This window comes from Manis pentadactyla, chromosome 1, assembly GCF_030020395.1.
Source record: "Manis pentadactyla isolate mManPen7 chromosome 1, mManPen7.hap1, whole genome shotgun sequence".
Classification (NCBI taxonomy): domain Eukaryota; kingdom Metazoa; phylum Chordata; class Mammalia; order Pholidota; family Manidae; genus Manis; species Manis pentadactyla.
The window spans coordinates 123988425-124013923 of NC_080019.1; the positions used below are offsets into that span (position 1 = coordinate 123988425).

Sequence of the window (25499 nt, forward strand, 5' to 3'; positions counted from 1 at the left end):
ATTTTGCTGTTTATACCCCTTCCCTTCTCTTCTTCTCTCTCTGGGATTTTTTTTTTCCTCTAGTTTCTTGGTCTCCCCATGCTGCCTTCTGGATTCCCCAAAGTTTTTCTCAGTTTCAGTCACTTCTAATATCTGCTTCATAGTTACTTTTCCTTTACTGAAAACTCAAGTCCATCCATCTATACACCCATACAATAATTCACATAAAAAATTTGAGCCTATGTTTTGGGCAAGATACTGTAAAAGGTGCAAACTGTAGTCACTTTCATTGTCTTCTGTATTAACACAATCACAACTTATTTTGTACCATGTGATAAGAGATAGGTAGCTTAACGTTCTTGGAAGTAACTAATTTGGAAGAGGGGCCCAGTGCCCGCTGGTGGCAGGGCGGCGTGATAAAGCACAGGACACAAGGGCCAGCAGAGCTGGGGAGAGGGGGCTCTCTCCTGCAATACCCATCTCCACCTTACCGCCTTTTTGGCCGATGGTTTTCAGCCTTTCAGAATTTCGAACTGGAAGCTACAATTTGAGGTAATATTTAGTAAAAAGAAAATTGTACATATTAAGATCCTTGGAATTTTGTAACCTTTAATATAAAGCATTAAAGAGTCTTAAGTGTTCAAGGAAATTAATATTTTTTATTCATGCTAAAAAAGCAGAAATCTAATCAAATGCTTAAATTTTGTATTAATTTCCCCAAACATTAGTAGATTATATTGTTATGTGAGCTAAGTGAAATTGCAGGCTGATAATCCTGAGGACTTCTGACTTGAAAAGTCACAATGTAAAAAAACAACTCAAGGTGGGGCCTTGACTCTGGAGTTGGAACCCCCAGAGGCCTGACTGTACAAGCCTGTGGGTGCCTGTGTCTTGCAGGACTGGAGAACTTCTCAGAACTCCCCCGGCTCCCTCCACATGTCTCTACCTTTGCACTCCTAAGCTTGGATTATAACTCTATGCTTTCTTGTCAGTCTCCCTTACTGGTCTGTGAGCTTCTGTGGGAGCACAGGAATTCTGTATTTTTCAATGCCTGGAATGTAGTTGGCCTTCAGTAAATATCAGTTGAATAAGAGACCCAAAAAGTTATTAAGAACATCTCCATAATCTTCCTCATAGATTCTCTTCTTCCATGCACAGACCTGAAGATGGTCCCATTCTTCAGCCTGACTCTGAGGACTTTCTGCTGAGAAACTAACTCCAGCAAAACTCCAATGAGCCCCTTTAAAGGAGTGCCTACTGCTGGGTGGGGGTACCTGGATTCAGGTCACCCAGAATGTGCCTTTGACATCAGCTTTCTCCTTCCCGAAACAGTACTGTTACCTCTAAACTGTTCAAGTGCTTAGTTTTTTTTTTCAGTGTAACTTCTAAAGATTTCCAAACATAAGCTTATAATTAAAAATCCACATTAATCCAATTCAGAATCTACTGTGAACACAGCAGGCCAGCAACAAGTTTATTATTAGGCTTGCAAGGTAACAGGGTGGTACATGGCTAAGTGTTTGGCCAACTGTTTTTGAGTTTCTCTCTACTGGCTTCTGCTGTCAAATTTCCCTTCCCTTCTGGTATTTGCAGTGGTTTCTCATACTTGGTTGGTTTGTCTTTATGAGGAGTGGGGTGGGATGGGGAAAAAGCAAAGCAAAAGAAATAACATGGAGCGAATGCAGCCTCCCTTTAGAGCTTCATTACAGAAACTCGGGGCAGTTTACCTGATCTGTGATAGTCATTTTCTCAATATCAATGTTATTAGAGGTCAGGATATCTTTGAGATAGGTCACTGTTTCTGGAGGGAGATAAGGGTTTCTTCCCAAGATCCAAACGTGATCCATGTGAAAAAGCCAGACGATTGTGGTACAGGAGTACACGAGGGCGTAGTTCTCATAGTCAGTGGCAAGGACCCAGTATGGAGATGATGGCATCACTGTGAACCAGAGGCGGACAGTATTAGGAGAGACCAGCAGGGCATGGGAAACCATCTCCAGGACCCATGGACAAACCAGGCTCTGGCTCCTTCTTCATCAGTGGTTCTTAATACTGACTTCATGTAGAATCATATGTGAGCTTTGAAAAATACTAGGCCCACTTCCCTCCACCCCACCCTACATTCTTATCTGAGGTGGTTGGTACTTTTGAAAATCCCCAGTTGATTCAAATGTGCAGCCAGAGTTCAGAGCCATCATTTTGGATTCTTCCTCCTTGGTAGCAGATTAGTCTCTGGAAGCCCAAAGTAACTGGGGGTTTGGCTGATCCCCTGGACTAACTGGCTGTACTTAGCACTAATGCATATGGAGGCATCACTTAGCTAAGTGGAGTCAAGAATGTGAGGTCAGGGGCTCTAGGCTTTCCGAGTCTATACCACCCAGCTTCCTCTAGAACCTACCAAAGGTAGGAGGTAGGGGTTCATATTGGTTTATTTGTTTTTCTTCTTGTGTGACCTTCTAAAAATCCCACCATTCTTAAGAATATGATAAATCAGGTGGCAACAGGTTATAAACTCTTCCTCACAAAGGGCCTACCTATAAAGATTCATTGACTGACATGTGTTTAGGCTTGAAAGTTCAACATTAAAGGGGTCCTTAGTAAGAGAGCTGGAGGATTTACCTTTTCCATCTGAATCCAGAAACTTTGGATTCATGAACTTCACCTCCGTGAACCTGACCTCCACAGCCAAGATGCAAGCCAGGGAAAACTCATAGCCCAGCTTGTTTAAAGTTAAGTGGAAGGTTGACTTAAATGGGAGAAAGCTGTGTGCTGACCCCATAAGACTAAAAGATTTGAATACATAAACAGTCATGGGTGATTTGCCTTTCTGAGTTTAAAGCGTCCTACCTCCTCCACTCAAAGATTATCTCTCTGTTTGCCAAGTCAAACCAGATCTGAGCACTTGTGAATGACCATGAGAAGCTGCTGGACAAGGAGGCAGTGTTGAGTGGTTAGAGCTGAGTGTCAAGGACCCAGGTGGTTATCAAGACAACACAAGAGGGCTAGTCCAGATACCAGCCCACCAAGGGTCTTCATACCTCTGTCTTTCTACTTGTTTATAAATATGAAAATAGAAGAATACTTGAAGGACATGGGGATGGCAGCATGGACAAGGCTGAAGGGCTGAGAGTGGGATTGCTTCTGATTACTTTTCTAGCACTGTTGGTGCCCACCTGCCAGGCTCACTCACAAAAGCATATGTTCATCATACATCTGCTGTCTTTGGATTTCAACTGCTTTGTATGTTCCCCACTGAACTGAGAGCTCCTCAGCTCTAAGCGATTTGGGGAAAATATGCCTTCTGCCTCTGCCAGCAGCAGCATCATGCCCCGCCGGCACATAGCCAGGCATGCACATTCTGTCTTCCTCCCACAGAGTCTAGCTCTCAAGCACAAATTACCCAGATATTTCCTCTTTGTTAAGACAACTTACATGTCCCTTTATTAGAAAACTTTGACAGACTTCTGTTGCTCATGGAAGACACTTCAACTCTCTGACATGGCATTTGAGGCCCTCCCCATGTTTGTCTCTTGCTCTCTGCACCCTCCTATGCTCTAGGCTTCCTTCTCCAGGTCTTTCTTCATGCCCTTTTTCTACTCAGGACATCCTTTCCCAGAATCCCCACTACACCCTGCAAGACCCAATGCAAACATCTGATCCCTTCAACCAGAACATATCTCTTCCTCCTCTGCTTCCCGTCAGCTACTAGCTCTCTTTTAGCTCCTGTCGCAGGCTTCCTTATAAAGGTTATGCACATAATATTTAACGTTCACTCCCATCCCCACCCCTCACTTGGGAATTTGGAGACCTAGGTCAACTCTGCCTCTAATTAGTCCAGTGATCTTGCCTACATCACTTAGCTTTTCTGCACTGTGACTTATTTATAAAATGAACAAGAGAAATTGATACATACAGAGCCCCTTGTAGTTTACAGAGCATGTTATCTAGTTCATTCTCACAACCCTAAATATGTGTGAAGTTCATTGCTCATGGTTACAGGTGCAGGAAGAACAATTTTCTCCTCCCCACATTCCAGTGTTGGCTTATAAAAGAAGCCTTTCTTCCCTGCCTCCTTCCAGGGGCTTGATTACTGGGGGGCAGGGAGGCAGGTAGTGATTCTTCTTGCAGCTGGTGACTTCATTGTCTGCCCTTTAGGTGGGCAGAGGGACTTTCAAGCATTTTTGGCTTCAGAGAGCCTCAGATTCCTGAGTTGAATTCTCTAATTCTCCAGTGTAGTATCTAATATCAGCAATAAAATTAGTATTTGGGGCTTTCTCTGTACCTGTGTCCATTCCTCTATTAGCCTAGAACTCAGAGGGCAAATGCCTGTGATTAAATCTCTCAGGAACCCGACAATGTGGCTGCAAAGTAGCAGACAAAGCCAGGACTCAATCTTACCTTCACTCTGTCATTGCTTGCATCTAAGCTTTTGCACATGTTAGTTGTTCTGTTAATAACTGCAATTTCTCAGGACTGTTTCCTCTGGGAAGCAGGATTGGATTGGGTCTCCTACTGCTCGTGCCCTGTGCGCTCCAGACTGCACTTCCTCTATCGAAACACTTTCCCTAGTTTTATTATCGTGAATCGGCCGGGTAGTTGTTAGTGTCTGCACTGGGATGTAAGCTTCTCAGGGACAAGGGCCAGCTCTTCACTGCTCATCATTGCATCTCCACTGCCTAGCCCGTGCATGGCATATAGTAGGTGCTCAACAAGTAATTATGTATTGAATCATTATGGGTGACACTCAGACATGACAAGGTTCCAGCTTTCAGTTTGTATATCTCCTGTCCCTGAAACCTCTTGAGAGAGGTGGATACTTACACCAGAAAAACTTAACTCCCAGCTTGGCAGGCTCTGTGAGGTTGTCCTGGCTGGCTTCACCTTCAATTTGATTCACAGTACCATCAGGTCTTTAAGGAATTAAGACAAAACAAAACAAAACAGCTCCTGAGCTCATTGAAAGCCAAAACTCAATGAAAGGCCAGATAGGTGACACTAAGGACCATGGTAACCCACAGTGTGATTTCTGGTTAGGGAGGCTCTCAAAGGCAGGCTAGACCCTAGTCCAGTCCTTCCCCTTTCCTTTGTGACTGTCCCTCAGATCAAGTGGAGGAAGACAGCCATAGGGTGGTAAGAAACCACCATTGAAATGCTCTGGGATTGGATAATATGATAGGATCTTGCACTTCAACACTGATTTTTGGACTGTATGCAATGGCCTGCAAAGCCATTTCCCACTTCCAGGCTCCAAAGAGAGAGGGACTAAAAGAGAAGAGAAAAACAATCAAAGTAAACAACCCAATACGCTAAGAAGATCCACCTCTTTAAAATTGAGGATGGACCAAAGGAAAAAGCAAAGACTGACTTGATCGCAGAAAATAAAGCAAAACACGGAGTCTGGAGATCTGCAAGCTTCCCCCTTACTTTGGGCCTCAGTGATATCACATGTCATCTGTCCCATAAGCGGGTTCGTATACCTGAGCCCTGAGACCCCCTCTCATTCAGCAAGTTTCTGGTGGGGTGGGGAGATTTGACATAGGCCAGGTAAAACAGGCAGAGAGGAAACAGTTACCTCATTTCAGTAATTCTTGGGGCATCCAGATCTCAGAGACATTAAATGTGAAGGAATGTGCATCTTATAATTAATTTCACATTCCAGCTGCAGTTGGCAGAGCCATTTCTGTCTTAATAGGTACATGAAATGGTGATGTGTCTAAAAGTGATGGTCTTAGATTGGATGAAATACTTTCACTCTTTTGAAGGGAGCTGCCGCCCCCCAACCCCACCATTTCTGGATAATTCTCAATGACCCATGGACCTGCTGGGGAGGAGAAAGGCCTGGGTTTGGAGGCAATGAAGGGAGGCCTCAAACATCAGGATGTCCTACACCTCAGATGATAAGCAGCAGGTAGGGAGGGCAGGAAAAGTCCTCTGAAGCTCCTGTGTGCAGTACGTTTGTCATGAGTGGGGCTGCAGAGTGTGCCCTGCTGTCACCTGGTCTGCTTCTATCTGCATACAGTTGCTTAGCTACAAACTAATTAATTCTGCCCAACAGACTTGCCCTCTCTTCACCTTTTATGTTTTGCTCCATAACAGTTTTTAAAACTCGTCTTTGATCATAAACTCACAATTTGTTCATAGGGAAAAATGCATGTATTTTCAAGGGTAGTACCAGATTAACAATAATTAACAATAATAAATATTTATTAAATGATTATTATATATCCAACACTGTTCTAAGTGTTTTACATGTGTTAACTCATTTGATGCTTATACAGCCCTATAGAGGGAGGTTCTATGATTATTGTCATTTTTACAGAGGAGGAAACTGAGGCCTAGAGAATTATCATAACTTCCTTGTTAGTAAGTGGCAGAACAAGTATTTGAAACCAGGCAGCCTAACTCCAAAGCCCTTCAGCTCCCAAACTTGTGCCAGCTACTTTGGCCCTCAAATTCTCTGACATTGGCTAAGAGTATTCTGCTCAGACTCCCTGCTGGGCCCTCTGCTCATCCTGCAGTAGTCCTGGAAGGAGAAACCATACCATTTTTCTGAACTACCAAACATTTCTCTGTGTGCCCTTGTGTCTTAAACAGGTGTGACCCTGTAGGCAGAGTGACCTACATCTCAGAATATAGTTAAAGAGGACTCCTGGCCAACTCCAAAGGAAAAATGGGGGAAATCTCATGGGTTTTGGAATCTGTGTCATTGTCTGATTCTTTGCCTTAGAATGGGACAAAATATTTGAAATGAAGTCACTGCAACTTGGTAGCCTACAAAATTCCTGTGAGACCTTCTGGGTGTCTACATCTCAGTTCTGCAACATTTGTTGGGCTATGAAATGAGTTGGATTTTTCTTTAGAGGCCATAAAGGGTCTTACTTTGTTTCTATGGTTTATGCAAGGCCAGGGAATCAACCCACTGTGTTTTGGTGCACAGGAAGCTTAGTGGATAATAGGATGGCCAAAGAAAGCCTCTCTGAGCCTGAGTAACTTACAGGCTGGGTTGCAATTACTTTCTTGGGGTTGAACACAGTTCTCAGTCCCTATAGGGAACAGGAAGAACAACCGTTCATTCCCAGCCTTTCTTTTATTTGTCTTCTGTTCTTGACCCCATTTCACTTCTCTGTGCATCTGAATCTCAGCTTTGTCATTTTTAAGCTATGTGACTCTTGAGAAAATTACTTTACCTCTCTGTAGCCCAGTTTCCTCATCCATAAATATGAGGTTAATAACAGTACCTACCTCAGGGTTGCTATGGGTATTAAATGAACATATACATATCCTCATTTACATAAACATACATACATATATGTGCACACATATAATATATAATACACATACAGAACATAGGAAACGTTTACTTAAGACTAGTTGCTATTGTTTATTGTTACTCTTTGTTGATCTTGTGGCTCTTTTTATATTTGCTTTCTAAAGTATGAATTTTTGGATCAAATATTAATCTCTTAGAAGCTTTCAGTAAAAGAAAAGTACACTTCTATAGGCTAGCCAGTTTTAGAGTGTGACTATGTATGTATTTGATTCTTGCTTAATAAGAAAAGGAGTTTTCTAATAGTTTGGAAATGAGATAAACTGTCATGGCAGGTGATGAGTTCCCAGTTCCTGGGAGGATTCAAGCAAAGCTGGACATCCTCTCTCAGTAGATAATATAGAAAAGGCTTCTTTCTTAGTTTGGAGGTCAGACAAGAATATGGTCCCCACTGTCTTTTGCAATGAGAACAGGAACCCTGGGGTTTGGATTACCATCCAGTCCCTAGCGCCTCTCACAATAAGTACACAATAAGCTGCTCAGCAAGTGGTCGTGTAAATGAATGAGTGATTTCAAGTTCCTGCCATCCTTCCTGCCAGCTTTCATCTCTGGACCTGTTGAGAGCAGGTAGTCCAGACCAGCAATGTCTGCGTCCTCCCTGAACTAGATTTCAAGGACACACAGTCACACTGGGACAGCTCCCTGCAGGGCTGGTTCCAGGACACTTGTTGCTTTTGAAACCACAGCCACTCACCTCATCTCCTGGTTTATCACTTTGATGTTTCCGTTTTCCATTAGTGAGTAGTTGGCTTGGATGCAACTTCCCTTTTCAAAGCTCACTGGGATCTTCTCAATTTCATACCATCTTCCAAGATACTGCAGAGACAACAACAAGCAGAGCAATCTCTGTGGTCTCTGGGGACCTGCAAACTCTCCCTTACTGCTGTCTCTCAGAGCAGAGCCCTTTCCTGGGGAAACCAGGCAAAATGGGCTGCATTGTTCTCAGCAGGAGCTAAGCAAGATATTGATTCAAATGAGAATAAGTGAATCGGATGTGTGGGCATTGGTTGAATGCCACATTCTATTCCTAAATTGCTCTTTATTTAGATATGCTCTCAGTGAGAGCCAAAATTTATGTGAAATTCTAAACTCCATGAAGGGGAAAGGGACTGGCCTAGATGATGTAAGATGCGATCTCAAACATTTTGATTCTACAAGTCATATTTTAATTGTGTGCAAATCAAATATATTCAGTGTGCAGGACTGGGACTCCAAAGTTGGTTGAGTTCTCCTCATATGCCCCTACACAGGGACTTGGTCACAAAGGCTTCAGCAGGTGATCAGGATTTAGAAGACCTGTGCCATTCTTCCACTGGGGGCTTGCTCCCAGTTCGTAACTCTGGGGTACAGTCAACATCAAAGGAAGTGTGCAACTATGTGGGCGAGGGCAAGGCGAGAGAAGTACTCTCCTGCTTCCATACATTGCCTTGCATAGAGACAACCTTCTTGAAGTGCAATTTGGCACTATCTAGCAAAATTAAAAATACATATACTCTGGCCCAGCAATTTCACTTTTGTAAATGCATCCTCCTGGTAATAAAAAATGATGTGTGTATAAGATTCATTATAGTACTCTTTGTAATAATAAAAGACAGAAAACAGTTTAAATGAGCATCAGTAGGGGACTGGGTAAATAAATGATGGCCCATCCATATAATGGAATGTTGTACATCCTCTTCTAAAAGAGTGATGTGCAATTATCTCCAAGATACATTTGATGGAAAAAGAGCCAGGTGCAAAATAGTACATATATTAAGTTACAGCTTATGTAAAAATTGAGGCGGGGGGGCAGGCTATTATATAAGTTGTCTTTTGCTGCTAGAACAAATTATCACAAGCTTAAAACACCACAGATTTCTGGTCTCACTGTTCTGCACTTCAGATGTCTGACATGGGTCTCACTGGGCTAAAATCAGCCCTGTTGGCAGGGCTATGCTCCTTTCCAGAAGCTCTAGAGGAGAATCTGTCTTCTTGCCTTTTCCACCTTCATTCCTTAGTCTGTAAGCCCTTCTTCCATGTTCAGAGCCAGCAAAAACAGGTTAAATTCTTCTCCCATTGTGCTTCTCTGACCTTCACTCCCTTGTATACCTCTCTGACCACAGCTGGGAAAGGTTCTCTGCTTTTAATGATTAGATTGGGCCCACCTGGATAGTGCAGGCCAGTCTTGCCATTTTAAGGTCTATAACTAATCACACCTGTGAAATCCTTTTTTAATGTAAGTGACATCTTCACAGGTTCCAGGTATTAGGGGACAGACATTGTCCTGCCTACCACAATTATGTATTAGTATAGGTACACATTCTCTCCCAAAAGGTACGCAATGACTTGTTTTTACTGATTGCTACTGGAGAGGGAAACTGAGGCTGGGGTACAGAAGTTGGGAGGGAAATGTCTTTGTATGTTTTTTTCTTAGGACTTTGAACCATGTCAATGTATTTACCCAGTCAAAATATGAATTGAAATTATTTTAGAAATTTAAAAATGTGTTACTCAACAAAACAAAATCAAAGTGATCTACTCACCTTCAAAGAGAATTTGAAATAAGAGAATACTTCAAACAGGTGACAATATTGCTTCAGTCCCTTGATTCTCTGCTCAAATATATGCCCAAATTTATGACATTAATTTTCCATTCATTTATTAAAGCACTCCTTTCAATTAAAACTACTGAACTTAACATTCATTTAAAGCACCAGAGAATAAGGTTAAAGGTCAATCAATTTCATAGGCATCCTCAGTAAAAGCTCCACTTTATACAGTGCATTTAAAATTGTTCTATTATAGTTCAGGTAACTTCAGTGCACTACAATTAAAACCAAGTAGGCATGTTTGGATAAAGTGAAGGTTCCTATGGCCAGGATCCTCACCTGAACCTAAACTACTTGATGATGTAACTGGCCTGCTGCTAGGCTACTGCTTCCACACCCTCGGAAATAAGCTATTATTGACTCTGCTCAGTGCTGGGCAGAGGCAGAGACAAAGGAGGATTACAGACTGGCAAACTGTAGGATGCAGATGTAATTATAGTGCTCAAGTTATCATCGGGAGAACAAGCTGGGTAATAAACCCTTTCACCCCAAGAGCATTCCTCAGTCTCATTGAATCCATAGTGAACTTTTCCAGGGCTGAAACCCTCAGGCAAGATAGCATGCTTTTCATGTCATGCTCCCTCATGGTCTCATATTATTTTTGTGAAGTCCTTTTCATCTTTTTGGGTCTCAGTTTATCTATATAAGGAGAAGGCAATGTTTCATAAGAATCCTGGAAAGGAAGAAGTAAAAATATATCTATTTGCAAATGACCTGACTTTGCATATAGAAAATCCTAAGGAATACACACACACTCAAAAACTATTAGAATGAATAAATGAATTCAGCAAGGTTAAAGGATATGGAATCAATACACAGAAATTAAATGTATTTCTGTATTTACAATGAACAATCTTCAAATGAAATTAAGAAAATTCCATTTACAATAGCATCAAAAGAAAGAAATACAAATAAATTTAACCAAAGAAACACAAAATGCATATGTGGATAAAGTGAAGTTTCCTGTGGCCAGGATTCTCACCTGACTCTGGCCGGCTAGCTCACTACACACGTGTGGGCAATACATTGCTATTGACTGTATATAGAGAACCCTGCCCAGTGCTCTGGGCAACACAGTGGTGTGGCTGCAGGGCTGCAAGCCTGCAGGACAGCAGAGACTAGAGTGGTGGCAGCACCAGGGATAGAGACTGAGATGGCTCCGGAGGCAGAGAGGCCCAGAGGCAGAGACCAGCTTCTTGCATGCAGACTCACTCTGAGTGGACAGGATTCTAGTGATTGACCTGCCACTGTGGAAATAAAGTTGGGTATAAACCCTTTCACTCCAAGAATGTTACATTGTCATTTTTCAGTCTCATTGAATAGATAGTGACTTGCCCAGGGCTGAAGCCCATTGGCAAGACAGTATACTTTGAAAATTATGAAAAATTATTGAAAGAAATTAAAGAAGACCTAAGTAAATAGAAAGATTTCCTGTATTCATGGATTGGAAGACTGATTGTTAGGATGGTGACACTTTCCAAATTGATTTACAGATTCAATGCAATCCCTACCAAAACTCCAATTGAAAAAAAATATATAAACTCTAACTGGATTCTTTGCAGAAACTGACAAACTGATTCTAAAATTCCTATGGAAATGCAAAGGACCCAGAATAGCCGGAAGAACAAAGTTGGAGGACTTATATGTTCTGATTTCAAAACTTACAACAAAGCTATAGTAATCAAGACTGTATAGTATTGGCATAAAGACAGATATATAGATCAATATAATAGACTTGAGAGTCCAGGAATAAACTATTATATATATGGTTCATTGATTTTCAACAAGGATGCCAAAATTATTTATGGGGAAAGAATAGCCTTCTCAACAAATAGGTCTGGGGCAACTGGATATCCATATGCAAAAGAATGAAGGTTGACTCCTATATCACACTATATACAAAATTTGTCTTAAAATGGATCAGAGACCTAAATGTAAGAACTAAAACTATAAATATTTTAGAATAAAATGTAGGAATAAATATAATCTTGGATTAGGCAATGGTTTTTAGATATGATGTCAAAAGCATAGCAACAAAAGATAAATAAATTGGATTTCATTAATATTAAAAACTGTGCTTCAAAAGACACATCAATAAAGTGAAAAGACAATCCATAGAATGGGAAAACATATTTGCAAATCATGTATATTATAAGGAATTAATACCCAGAATATACAGAGAACTCTTAAAACTCAATAACAAAAAACCAAATAACCCAATTTAAAAATGGGCAAAGGACTTGAATAGACATTTCTGCAACAAAGATATACAAATGGCCAATAAATACATGAAAAGATGCTCAGTATCATTAGCCATTAGGGAAATGAAAATCAAAATGACAATGAGGTACTACTTCATACCCACTAAGAATGGCTATCATCAAGAAGATGACAATAACAAGTATGGACAATTATATGAAGAAATGAAATTGTGCACTGTTGGTGGAAATGTAAAATGATGAAGCTCTTTTGGAAAATAGTCAGGTAGTTTCTCAAAAGGTTTCATGGAGTTAAACCATATGACCAGTAATTGTACTCCTAGGTATATACTCGAGAACTGAAAATATGTGTCCACAAAAAAATACCAAAAAAACTTGTATGTGTATGCCCATAATAGCATTACATCTAACAGTCAACAAAGTGTAAGCAACTCAAATGATAAACAGATGAATAAAATGTGCATAATCCACACAATAGAATATTACTTGGCAATGAAAATGAATGAAGTACTGGTACATACTACGACATGGATGGACCTTGAAATCATTGTGCTAGTAAAAGGAATCAGTCACAAAAGGCCACATATTGTATGATTCCATTTCCACGAAATGTCCAGAATAGGCAAATTCATGTACACAGACAATTGGTTGCCTAGGACAGGGAGAGTTGGGAAGAATGGAGAGTGACTGCTAATGGGTATGGGGTTTCTTTCTGGCATAATAAAAATGTTCTGAAGTTTATTGTGATGGTTCCACAGCTCTGTGAATATACTAAAAAAGATTAAAAGTGAAAACCATTTTTAACAGGTGAGTTAGATAGTATATGAATTTTATCACAATTAAACCACTGTATTTTAAGTATCCTGCTTTACTCTTCAAAGTACTTTTGTAAATACAGATCAATTATAATTTACAAAGTATCTTGGCATTTTTACCCCAAAATTGAAATGTAATTAAAATTCCTTGGATTTATTTTTTTCTTTCTGGAGAGTGTCTTGTGAACCATTGAGGTTACCTGAATAAAGAGGGCCAGCTCTTAATAATTAATGGAGTAAGTCTCTGTAGCCGTCAGTGTCTCTATCTCTCCTTCCTACCTCCCCTGTGCGAGTTCTGCACTGACAGTGCTCCTTCCTCACCCCCTCAGGCTTTGACCTCTCTCCCCTCATTCCTCTACCTGATCCATCCTCTGAGAGGTCCCAAAACTCATTCACACCAAAGAGTGAGTGACTGGTAACAACTTCAGTGTGACTCATAACAAGTGTTTACTTCCTAAAAGAGGTCCAAACCTTCTACCAAGGAGAGAATGTCTTAACAGGGAGATCCTAGGCATGGTTCGCAGCAATGGAAGACACTAAGTCATCTTATCCAATAGCTGCCTCTTTCTGTTGCTCCCTCCCCTCACTCATACGTACACACAGCAAGGCAGGCCCTGATCCCAGCAAGAAAAACCCTATATGGGAGAGCTGGTTATATCGGTATCTTTTAATGCAAATAACAAGAAAGACCATTCGGGAAGTTCTGTCCTTTTCTAGGCCCTGTGTGAGTAACTCGTGGGTGTCGTGCCCTGCTGGAAAGCCTAGTTTTGAATCTCATCTGTATTTATAATCCCATCAACCTAGTTGATGATCTGGGTAGGCATCTTAGGCCCGTGTGTCTCCTCAGCCAGAGGGCTCTGCTCACGCCAGGGGAGCCCCCATGGCCCACCTGCTTCCATCCATGGGACGATCTGAGGAGTCATGTGCACATTTCCTCAGATGGTCCCCCACAGGACTGAACTCTATTGCTCACAGAGGAACCGAACTGCTCATGAACGCACCCTCCATTGCTCTTCTGCTTTCTCTGTTTACACACACACCCACTCATGCTTCCTGGGATCACCTTCCAAAAACTCTCTGCTCCTCTGTTCTTATTTCTGAGTCTGCTTTGGGGAGTCCCAAATAAGATAGGTACCTACCTCAAGGCTCGCTGTGGCACTCAAAGCAGAATAATAAAACAACAGTGTGGATGTTTGTTCAAATAGGAACAGCAAAACAAACGGGAGTTTAGCCTTTTACCACACCTTGTTCACGTCAAAATCCTCCTGCACTGGAGGAGCTGGGCACCTGCCGAGATGGAATGCTTGTCCCTGCGCCGCACCGAAGAGGCCAGCCAGCACCGAGAGCAGCAGCAGCGCGGGCACCATCCTGGGGCTGGGCGGCTGCAGACGGAACCTGCATTTCGGGGAAACAAAGTAGCTGGAGTCATTCCGAGCCTCCTAAGAACACGCAGTTCCAGAGAAAGATTTCTGGACTGGCCGGTCCCTCGCGGGCTGTCCTCCCTCTCAAGCCCTCTGAACAGCTCATCCTACAAGGCCACCTGAATCACCAGCGCCGCTGTCAGGTCTTCCTCTGTGAGCCTCCCCGACCTTTTGTACTTCCTTTAGAGGACACTCTGCTGGTATTAGTGTGTTGGATTTATTTCGCAACCCACCCCTTCGCCTACTTACACATTTCTCAAGGATGTGCACCATGTCTAATTCTTCTTGGAATCACCCACAGAACCCCACAGTGGCACTCATAGTAGATACTTGTTGAATGAACAGAGACAATGTGGGGATAGGCAAAGAGGGAGATTGAAGCCATCAAGTGAACCATGAAACATTGTAAAAAGCCCCAAAACAAACCATGCACATTTGGTGTCTTAGGAGAAACGCCTCCCTTACCCTCATCCCTGCCCGCTGTCCCATCTTGCTGGGCTTTACCAGCCTGGGAGTAGCCTGCAGACCTTAACAGCGATCAACGTGCTGGGGACTCCAAGGTTACCCTGAGTGGGTTTCAATTATGGCTTTGCCACACACACACTAAGTAAATTGTGTCCAATTTATGCTTTAGTTTCCTGGTCTATTACTTGGGAATAATAACCAACCTCATAAAGTTTTTGCAAGAATTAAATGAGATAATATGAGAGCATTTAGCGCTTTATCTGACACACAGAATATGTTCAATAAATGCTACTTATTGTTAGGAAAATCAGAAACAAATGGTTGTTTCCTGATTTTTGTTTTTTGGACATTCTGTTGGGGGATGTTTCCATAGATGTGCATTGAACTAGAGAAGGTCTAGTAGCTGGCATGCAGGTGTGCAGCAAGGATTTAGGCCGAAGCGCCCTCCAGAGGTGGAAACTGCTCTGAGAAGGGACAGCAGACAGCGGCCACAGCACCACAACCCGGCTGCTTCCTGCTTCCTTCAGTGACTGGCTTCAGGCTGTTCTCTTCCTTGTGACTCCTTGCCTGGAGCTGCACAAGAGCTATTTCCAGATCTTTGCCTTTTTCTCTGCGATGAAGAGGACTAATCAATGCAAGCAAATGTTCTCAGATCTGAGCATTTAAAAGGATGAGTCATAACAGGAATAATTATAACCACTTTATTATGAGTCTCTAAACCTCTAAATAACCTTTAATAATCAATTGCTTTTCTTCTGGAAGTTTCCTTGCCCAGTTTTCAAAGAACAATTACATAATGAGTAAAAGCTGCCAGCCAGGGGTGATGGGGCAGGGGTGGTTGCTAAGCCCTCCTTGAGTCTATGGTGGGAGCACCTTCCTTAGTCTTTGAGGATCTATTTCCTATCATCCCCTAATACCATGCAGACAACACCTGTCTTTTAACCTTTTGGGGGATGATGGATTTATAGAAACCCAGCCTAAACCCACAAAATTTGCTCCCATTTCCAAGAGATTCTTAGAACCACAGAACTCTACTCTCCGTCCCCAGCAGGCTCTAAGCATAGGGCCATGCCCAGAAGATCTGACTTCAAAGGATGGTCATACATTATGCACATTTTACAGGGCCCCCCAAATAGGACAAAGCTCTAGAGTTCATTTATCCAGTTCCTGCCTCCCACCCTGCCAAAGTGTGCAGTCGGGGAAGCTGAGGCATGGGAAGGGCAGGCTGCTGGCCCTCGGGTCCCCTCCAAGCCTCCCCGTTCTGCAGGGCCCCCTTCCTTCTGTGCCCCTGGCTCTCAGTGAACACTGGCCCCTGTAACCTGATGAGTCTTGTCTCCCCATGGGATAGTTACACCGAGATCAGTTCCCTGTCTTCCTCTGACTCTTATTACAGAATGTTCTACTGTGGGCTGAAACATGTTCTTTGGCTCTGTAGGAGGATTTCAGAGTAAGGCCAATTCCCCTTGCTTGAATCTCTTCCAAAGATTCTTCTTTACTGCAGTAATTTATTCCTATAGTTAAAATTTTTGTGAGAGAAAAGGTTGATAGCATCTATTAGTTTTTTTCAACCCCTTTTCCATTCTAATTCACTCAACACTTACAGAGCACCTTCTGAGGGGAAATCACATTATTAACATACAGCTATGAACTTGGGAATATATGACATATAGTTCTCTATCATCTTCTAATACTAATGGGAAGATTATCCTAACAAGGAGAGTTTAAATGCTTTTAAAAATAAATATAATTTAAATGTTATTTTAACTGAATATAAAACAATTTTAAAATAATTCTACTAAGGTAATGGTGTGTCCATTCTGGGCCAGCACTGATTCTGTGAATCAGTGCTCACACTCATTGAGTTTCCCCGCAGAGAAGCCCCGGTTTCAGTATTTTACATGTGCCATGCACTGAATCTCCCTATCTGGAAGGGTTTTAGATGGCATTCTGTTTGTAGTCAATGAGGTCAGTTTGCCCAGGTTACTTCCTGGTAAGCTGTGAAGCCAGAATTAATGCCAGATCTCCTAAGTGTCTGCACTTTTAAACACCTGCACATCAGCATGGACCTAGTATTTGATCTCATTGTTTTATAGAAAGTTAAGGACTAGATTTCTAATGATAAAGATATTTCCATGAGTAAGTGGGTCTGAAAAACCCTTTAAGTTAGTGAATCTAACAAGAAAACATCTTCAGAAGAAACTATTTTTATGCCATGTTGCAAAATGCATTTTCTAGTCACACAATGAATTCCAGTTCACTTCTCAGTTAATTTTACTGTAGTACACAGTTGGCATGGCTAACAACTTTCTGAGAATTCATGGTGAAGGAAAATTTTCTGATGGTCTCATATAGGATGGGGAGGGGTACATAATGTAAGCAGAAGACTTGAGTTGAGTTAACAGGGGTGAACCCAGCTCTGGCACTTGCTGGCAGTCTTACCATAGGCCTGTTGCTTAGGATATCAGAACCTTAGTTTCCTCAGTGAAAAAAATGGCACTAAGATACCTACCTCCTAAGGCTGTTTGAGGAAAAATAAGACCATGTCCGCGAAGCTGCTAGCATAGGCCTTCAATCATGTTAATTATTATATTTAAAGTTATTTAAAGTTATTTTTAAATTTGAAAACGGACAATCAAAAGTCAATACTACCTCTATTTTAAGCATTATTTATCATAAATGAAAATTAAAACTACAGTACATACCTTTTTTATCAAGATAAAGACAGTTTCCACATGCAATGTCATCCAACTTGCGATGCCCTGTCTTGGTGACTGGCTTCCCCCAAGTTATTTTATAAGCTTCATCAGGTCATTGTTTAATTTTGATGCATGCCACACCCCCTACAGTTCAAGAAGGCTGGCCTAAAAGCGTAGCTCTTTATGCAACACAGAAATGGGATGTTATGTCCGTCTCCCTCCCCCAGTTTCCTTTACAGCTGTTCCCTGAAGAAGAAACAATGAGATACTGTTTGTGTGCCTGTGAGAGAAAGACAAAGGCATTTCATTCAAAACATCTTTTTTGCTATGTGGATTTTCTAATTTAATTTTCTCAGTTAGAATGCAATTTTAAGTTCCTGTAAGATGAGTTGCAACATGTTTTCAAACATCTGGTGTTTATTTTTCATTTTTCTATAAATGAAAAGTCAATAGTCTCATTTCCTGAAACAAATTCCACCCCATGTGGTCCCTGGCCTGGAAGGTGGCTGAAGTAACAGAGTGAAGGTTAGGAATTAGAGTTAGGTTTCTATGTGATCCTGGGCAAGCTACCCTCTTCTTTGTGTCTCAGTCTCCCCATTGTGAAGTAGAGACTCATTCCTGTCGCTACCAGAACTGAGTGTTTCAGGGAGATAACCAGTTCTGTAATAGTTTGGGCCAAAAGCTGGTAATGCCAAAGGTGTCTTCTGTAGCTTCTCTTCCTGTATCTCTGATGACATATTTTCCCAGCTACATATTCTAGGCAGCCTGTTACTGCTTAGGGTGGAGTTAGGAGTGCAGATTTAAGACCAAGGACACTTTTGGTTGGTCCTCATGTCTATGGAATGAACAGCATTGATGCTTATGAACTGAATCCTGTGCCTTTGCGATAGGCAGGAGGTATTTTTAGTGGCATACAGATAAGACAGTATCTCTGTAGTAGACTTAGATTCCTAAATAAAATTCATTCTCAAATTTGTAAGCAATAGGAATTTACAGCATTAGGCCTTATAAACAGAAAACAACAAGAATGAATCCTTAACATACCAAACTTTGAGAGTTCTTGCTTTGGAATGTTCTTTATCTTTTCAGGAAAAAAGGAATTCTTACTCCTGTTCAGGGCACTGACTGCTGTACTTCTGTAGTGCTGCCCCTCAGAACTCCACGCTCCTCCCTCCCTCCATGTCCCTGCTCAAATGTCACTTTCTTTAAAAGGCTTTTCTGACCTTTCAAATATAGTACTCCTGTCACTACCATTTTACCGGCTTCATTATATCCTTATTGTATCTTTATCTGAAATTATATCCTTTATTTATGTATATTCTTGCTTTTTGTGTTTTCCCCGTTAGGATGTAAGCTCCAGGAGTGCATTGGATTTATCTCATTGACTTACTGCTGTACCCTCAGTGGTTAGAGCACATAGTAAGTGCTCAGTAAATCCTGGAAATTGAATGGAAGGGACTTATCTATTCAAAGAATTTCCTGAGTATTCTAAGATATGCAAAAGGAACTCCAGGTAATAGTCAAGAGGCTTCTATTTGAATTGTTTTCCTGGGAAAGTATTAGCCTGTAACTTTCTGTGTCTTCTTTACCTGCATCAACTTGTCACCAGTAATTGCCTGTCTTTGAAGAAATACACAATTAGCCTCTTGTAAACCTCATAAAAAGAGAATTTTCCTCTCTTATAAATAGTTGTACAGCTTTCTACAAAGCAATATTGCTAAAGGTTCAAAATGTGTAAGTTGGAGATTGATATATTTATATATTTTATTCCTTAGTATTGAATCAAGAACTGTGGAGATGAAGGTACTAGTCTAGGAGTCACTGCATGAGAAAAATCATGTTATATTTCTGGGTCTCAGTTTATTCTTTTCTGTAAATATTGGCAAAATATGTCATTTAGAGAAATCCTACCTTTTGTTACTGGAATGTGCGCCAAGCACAAGTTGTTAAACATCATAAAACAAATCAAATCTATGTTCTACACAAGTCTTTACTTTTAAATTCCAAAGCAGAACACATTTGTGTAAATAATTAAATAAGTACCAAGATGTAGATGTCAGACACTGTAAGAGACTCACAGTCCCCCATCTCAGAGACAACAATTGCCATGTTTGCATGTATTCTTTTAGGAATTCCTATACAGATCCTAACACACTCACAGTAATAGCAACAGTCTCCAGTGTTCTGAAACTTGCTTATTTTCATGTAATAATGCAGCTCTCTTTATCAATATACACAGGTCTACTTTGTTCTTTCACCTACTGTAAAACCTTGCTTTTACCTGACAGCACATGTCTGAAGGGGACAGTCTGTGGTGTCACAGGAAAGTAGATCTTTGGTTGGGTGATCTCTCATTACTTCGGTGATTGCCTCTGGAGTTTCACTATAAAATCCTCAGGGAAGATGAAATCATTTTGGTGGATTTCTTGTAGCATGAAATAAAGAACTAGGCCATCTTTTAAAAAAGAGTTTCGTGGGTGAAAATTTCTCTATGTATTAATAAGTAGTTCTTTCAACTACCAGTCATCTTGTAATTTCTCTTTTGTCAGTTAAAATAAAGGGAAAGCACAATTATACGTTTCATATGGAAACCTAGATATTTCAATAATATATTCACTATGTTTTCATAGTTTTCAATAATATATTCACTCTTTAAGGCTCAGCTCAAAAGTCCCACTCTCTGGGATGCCTTCCCGAATTCCAGCCTACGCCGTGCAGCGTTCCTCACTCTGCTTTGTGATTCCACAGCACATCTTAGTGTGTTTGCAGGCCCATCACGCCTGTTGGGCATCACCACAGGGCCCACCATCTCCCGGACACTGTCAGATCCTTCAGTGTAGGTTTGTCTTTGTATCCCTGCTGAACTCCATCATGCCTGGCACATAAACAGAGTTTACTAAATGCTACTGGATGACTGAATGAATAATAGAATGTTTAATTCTCATGATTCGCCGTGGTTATTATGTACTTCATGATTTCTCCAGGTGTCCTCTCCTCTGCTTCTAGCTCCCTTGTGACCACTTCCTTCATCACTAGGAGCTGGAACCAGTTGGGGGTTGAATGGTGCCAAGCATCTGGTGAACAGCAAGAAAGAACCAAGTTAATGAAAATTGCAACTTGATAAGGCATGGGGGAAAGAACACTGAACTAGTGGGATGTCTGGGGTTATGTTATTAATTCATTTTACCCATTCATTCACTTTTTCAAAATGCCTAACAAGCACTGTCACGTTCAGGCACTGTTCTGAGTCCTGCCAAGGCACTGGCAAGGAAGACAAGGCCCTACCTTTTGTGGGGTTTACCTTTAGAGAAGAGTCAGACACACAGACAGGAAAATATATATAAGAGACTAGGGTAATGTGCTAGGGAATAACTGGGTGCCTATTTCAGATTGGTGGTCAGAAAGGGCCTCTTTGAGTGCTGAGATTTCAGCTAAAATGTGAATGATGGAAAGGAACCTGTCATTCAGGATCACACAGGGAGAGCATCCCAGGAAGAACACCTAGTGCTGAGTCCTAAGGTGGGAACAGACTTCACATTTCCCAGCAACAGCAAGAACAGTGTGGCTGGAGTAGGGAGAGTGAAGAGGAAAATGATTCAAAGTGAGTTTGGAGAGGTAGGTAGAAGCCACATTATATCTTGCTTTGAGGAATTTGGATTTTTATTTCAAGTACCATGGGAAGCCATTGGAGGGTTTTAAGCAAGAACGTGACAAGATCATTTTCAGGCTGACCTGTCAAAAATGGATTGCAAAATGGATACAGAGAGATCAGCTATGTAGAGTGACGGTAATCAAAATGGAGAGAAGTGGTTTAATTTGGAATATGCTTTGGAGATAAAGTGGACAGGATTCTGATAGATTGAATATGGAAGATGAAGAAAGAGGGAAATCAAGACTGACTCCTAGATTTACAGGCTGAACAACTGGGTGGATGCTCATGCTAATGACTAAAACTAGGAAGACTGAGGAAGGGACTAAGTCTGGGAGGAAAATGAGTTCTTGATGGATAAATTATGTCTAACTTGTCTATTAGATATCCATGTGGAAATTTTAAAGAGATAGTTAATATTCAAGTCAAGTTTTGGGGAAAAGTCAGGGCTGAAAGTAGAGATTTAGGAATCATAAGCACACAAATGGTTTGCAAAGCCATGGGACTGGACAGGATAACCAAGGAGAGCATACAGTAATGGAAGAAAGGGATGCTCAGGGCAGATCCCTGTGCCTGCTCACCTACAGAGACTGAATATTGCAGAAGGATCCAGTAAAGAACTCAGAAGGAAGAGGACAGTGGGCTATCCAGAGCCAAGGGAAGAAAACATTTCAAGAAATAGAAAATAATCAACTTTTGCTGAACAAAGAAGATAAGAACAAAGAGTGGCCACTGGATTTAGTAACATGCAGTCATCGGTGACCTTGACAACAGCAGTCTCTGTGGACAGTAGGGATAGAAGCCTAATTTGAGTGCAGTGAGGAGGGGATGTGGAGACAGCAACTCTTTTAAAGTTGAAGGAAAGTAGAGAAGTTAGTGGTTGAAAGGAGACACAGGGGTTAAAGGAGATGCTAAGAGCATGGACATCGAAATGATCCAGTAGAGGAGAAATAGTGACTGTGCAGGAGAGGGGGTGGAGACTGCCAGGGCAGCCCTGAGTGGGAGACAAGGCACAGGATCCAGAGCGCATGGGGGAGAGGCTGACTTTTGAGAGGAGCAAGGGTTCTGAGTCCACAGAAACAAGGGGGAAGGAAGAGGGTAGCCAACCAGATGCAGGGAGGTATGTAGATTTGGTGGTAGGAAGATGCAGGATTTTCTCTGAGTGACTGGCCAAATCACTTATCTTGCTGAGATGTGTTACTCCTGTAACAGCTTCTGATAATAAAGTTTGATGCTAGAATAAATCCTGGTTAGAAGAATTATCACTGACTTATGAGCTGTAGGATACAGGTCTGCTCTGATCATGGTAAATGGGCTTCTTTGAACACAGTCACCCTGCTAATTACACCTACGTTTACTCCTGCTTTAGTCAATGAGGGACAGAGTGGGGAACATGCAGGGTTCAAATTAGCACTAATTATAGTAATAGCTCCTTACTATTGAACACTACACATCAGACCCTGTATAGGTGTTTTCCATACAGTAACCCTTACTGTCACCACACCCTGCAAAACAGGCGTTAGTACTATTTCCATTAGAGAGATGAAAAAACTGAGGTGAGAAGAGGTGATCAAACAACTTTTCTAAAGTGATGAAGTAACAATTTAAACCCTAAGGTGTGACTTCCATTAGGTTTTATTGCTCCAACGTAGAAAGGAGTAAAAGAGTTTAGCTAGGAGATTATCCAGTGGTTAATGCCCTCAGGTTAAGTATCTTCCAACCTTCTCAATAGAAAAAGATGACACCAGTAACTCGTTCCTAAGAAATATTGTGGGAAGCATGAGGGCTGAGGTTCCTGCAGCACGCTCCGAGACTAGTGCTCCAGACTCCTTGACAAAAGCTACCTGGAAGCAAAGAATCGGACCCATCCATTCACTCTACTATCCAGCTCTGGAATCCAGCAAATTCCAGCCTGAATCCTCAGCCAAGTTATTGTGGTCTTAAGCCTTTTCAGATGTTCGCTGGAAAACAATCTTTGTCCAGTTTTACAATCCTGTATAAAATGAGGTCAGTTCTTATGAATACATATAGGGCAACAGGGCCTCGCCCATACCTTTCAACATGGTATGGACTTTTCCATGCAACTTCAGGGCTTCCATGAAAATTTGGGACTTTTCCATGAAAAGGCAGTAAGATTTCTGTTTTGTTATTCTAAATTTTCTATGATAATAAACTGCAGGAAAGAGCCCAGGCCCAGGAATTGGGAGATGGGGCTCCTGCCCTGGCTTTCTCACCTTAGCTGGGTGACCTGGGAGGGGTTCCCAAGTTTTCAGTGAGGGGTTCAACTACCAGGTGTTTACAACACAGAATCTGTGGAACTATATGGCAAGTTGATAGAATTGTATTTTAGTATAACTGAATTCCTTTGTGATCCTATGTCTTTTATTTTTATACATTTCTGCCAAATTGCCAAAGGGGTCCATAGCACAAAAAGGGTAGGAACCTGCCAGAGGATCTCTGGGGTCCCTGCTTGATTTGACATAATTTCCACTAATACACCTTTTGGAACTAAACTTTTTTTAACAAAGTCCAACTGAGTGTGGAAGAGTGAAGGGCAGCTTCCCAAGCTGGTCAGAGAGGCCAGTAAATAGGAGCATCACATACAGGCTGGGACCCAGGCCAGCAGAGGGGAAGACCCAGGCTCTTGGCTCTCACATGGTACCATCATCTGGGTAGAGGGGCTGCACCATCCACACACATCTCTACTTGTGGACCACTCCGGAGAGGCAGCAGCAGCCTGTGGGCTGGGATATCTTGGGAGCCATGTGTGTGTGCCTGGAGAGAGAGAAGAGGAGAGGGAAAGAGTGGGGGCTGGAGGAAGACCATGACCTGGCCTGCCTCCTACCTCCTGTGCTATTTCCACTCCTGGAACACAGCTTCTGACAATATAGTTGAAGTCTAGAATAAATCCTAGTGAACAGAGTTATCACTGACTAATGAGCTGTAGGATCCTGGATGCTCGTTATGCTGGGTACTCTACATATATTATGTCCTTTAAGCCAAGAGCAACCATGTTGTATATATGATTATAGCCATTTTGTGGAGGAGGAAACAGGCTCCCAGAGAGTAAGTATCTTGCCCAGTATGGTGCAGTGAGTGGCTGAACTGGGATTCACACCCACTTCCACATTCGCCTTCTCATGAATGGGAGTTGTTGGCCAATCTTCTGGTCCAAGGTAGTCCCCCTCTCTCTCAGACTGGCACATGCCCCAGTCTGAAGAACAGGATTTCTGTGTCTTCATCCATTATCTATAAGAAAATGGCCACGTTTGAGTTACTGATTTATTATTTGCTTTGTCAAAAGTGGTGTTATTGTACTGTCTGGAGTTTTGTGTTTGGCCTGGAAGCTGTCACATTTTCTGAAATCAGTATTTACAAGTACATCTTCATTAGAGCTATGAGGTGAGTATTATTGGATTTGAGAACCACAGTAAACCCCATTAAGAATGGCAAGTGGTTGTCATGGGCTGCATCTCCTGGAGGGTCTAGTGTGTGTCAGGGAGAGGAGGTGACTGAGAAGCATAGATTTCACTGATTTCCAGATTTAGGTGGGGGCTGTATAGTAGATCCATTACAGACTCAATAGTAGATCAGTGCATCCCTCCATCTCACATGGGGTCTACGTTTTAGAATTTAGAGTCCAGGTTTTAGAACTGTTGGTAGAGGGGGCTATGATGGTACTCTTTGTGCTCTTCCTTTCCAAACGTCTCATGTTAGTGACTCTTCCTTAGGCCAGTGGTCCTTAACTCCACTTACATATACTTGGGGTGCTTTAATCAAGACTTATTCTGAGGCCCTATCTGCAAAGATTCTGACTTAATAGACCTGTGTGATGGTCTGGGCATCAGTAATTGATACCAGCCAGGATGAGGACCACTGGGTCATGGTCTTGCTTGCCTTTGGCCATCCTGCTTGCTGCTCCCTTACCTGGAAGGCCTCCTGCCCTCATCACCCAGCCAACTTTTGCTTGTCTCCTGGGATGTCTCCTCTGACCCTGCTTGGGCTCTGTGGCCCTCCTCTGTGCAGCTTGCACCAATTCGCTGTGACACATCACACAGCATTTAAGGCTTTGGTTTGTCTGACTTGCCTTAGGAAGGGATGTGGCCTTATTTCTATTAAGCCCCAGCTTCCAGCACAATGTCTGGCACAAGACAGGAGCTTGGTAAATGTTTGGTGAATAAATGCAGGAATGAAAATAAATGTGGCGGAAAGAATCAGAAACGTGGCCAGATCAGCATCCAGTTCCCCAAGGGCCCAGAAGACACCTCAGGAGAGCTCAATAAGAGTGTGTTTGGGGTGATCTGAGGCTGAATGTGAACCTGACTCATGGAAATACATAA

At 41.9% G+C, this 25499-nt stretch overlaps 1 protein-coding gene across 1 annotated transcript; it reads right to left on the minus strand.

The window, feature by feature from the left end:
- Positions 1-1414: 1414 nt before the first annotated feature.
- APOD (apolipoprotein D) lies at positions 1415-17667 on the minus strand. Its single transcript, XM_036875294.2, has 5 exons — positions 17517-17667; positions 14173-14323; positions 8001-8122; positions 4801-4889; positions 1415-1918 (listed from the first exon to the last, which is right to left on the minus strand). Exons 2-5 carry the CDS (start codon positions 14293-14295, stop codon positions 1683-1685), a joined length of 570 nt encoding a protein of 189 aa, XP_036731189.1. The 5' UTR covers positions 14296-14323; positions 17517-17667; the 3' UTR covers positions 1415-1682.
- Positions 17668-25499: the final 7832 nt, after the last annotated feature.

Excerpts from the sequence above, each read along its gene's own strand:
- APOD (XM_036875294.2), bottom strand. The coding sequence starts at position 14,295 with ATGGTGCCCGCGCTGCTGCTGCTCTCGGTGCTGGCTGGCCTCTTCGGT. Across the intron at positions 4,890-8,000 it reads GTGATAAACCAGGAGATGAG|ACCTGATGGTACTGTGAATC; the intron begins GTGAGTGGCTGT and ends AATTCCTTAAAG. Across the intron at positions 1,919-4,800 it reads GGGAGTTAAGTTTTTCTGGT|TGATGCCATCATCTCCATAC; the intron begins GTAAGTATCCAC and ends TCTGGTTCACAG.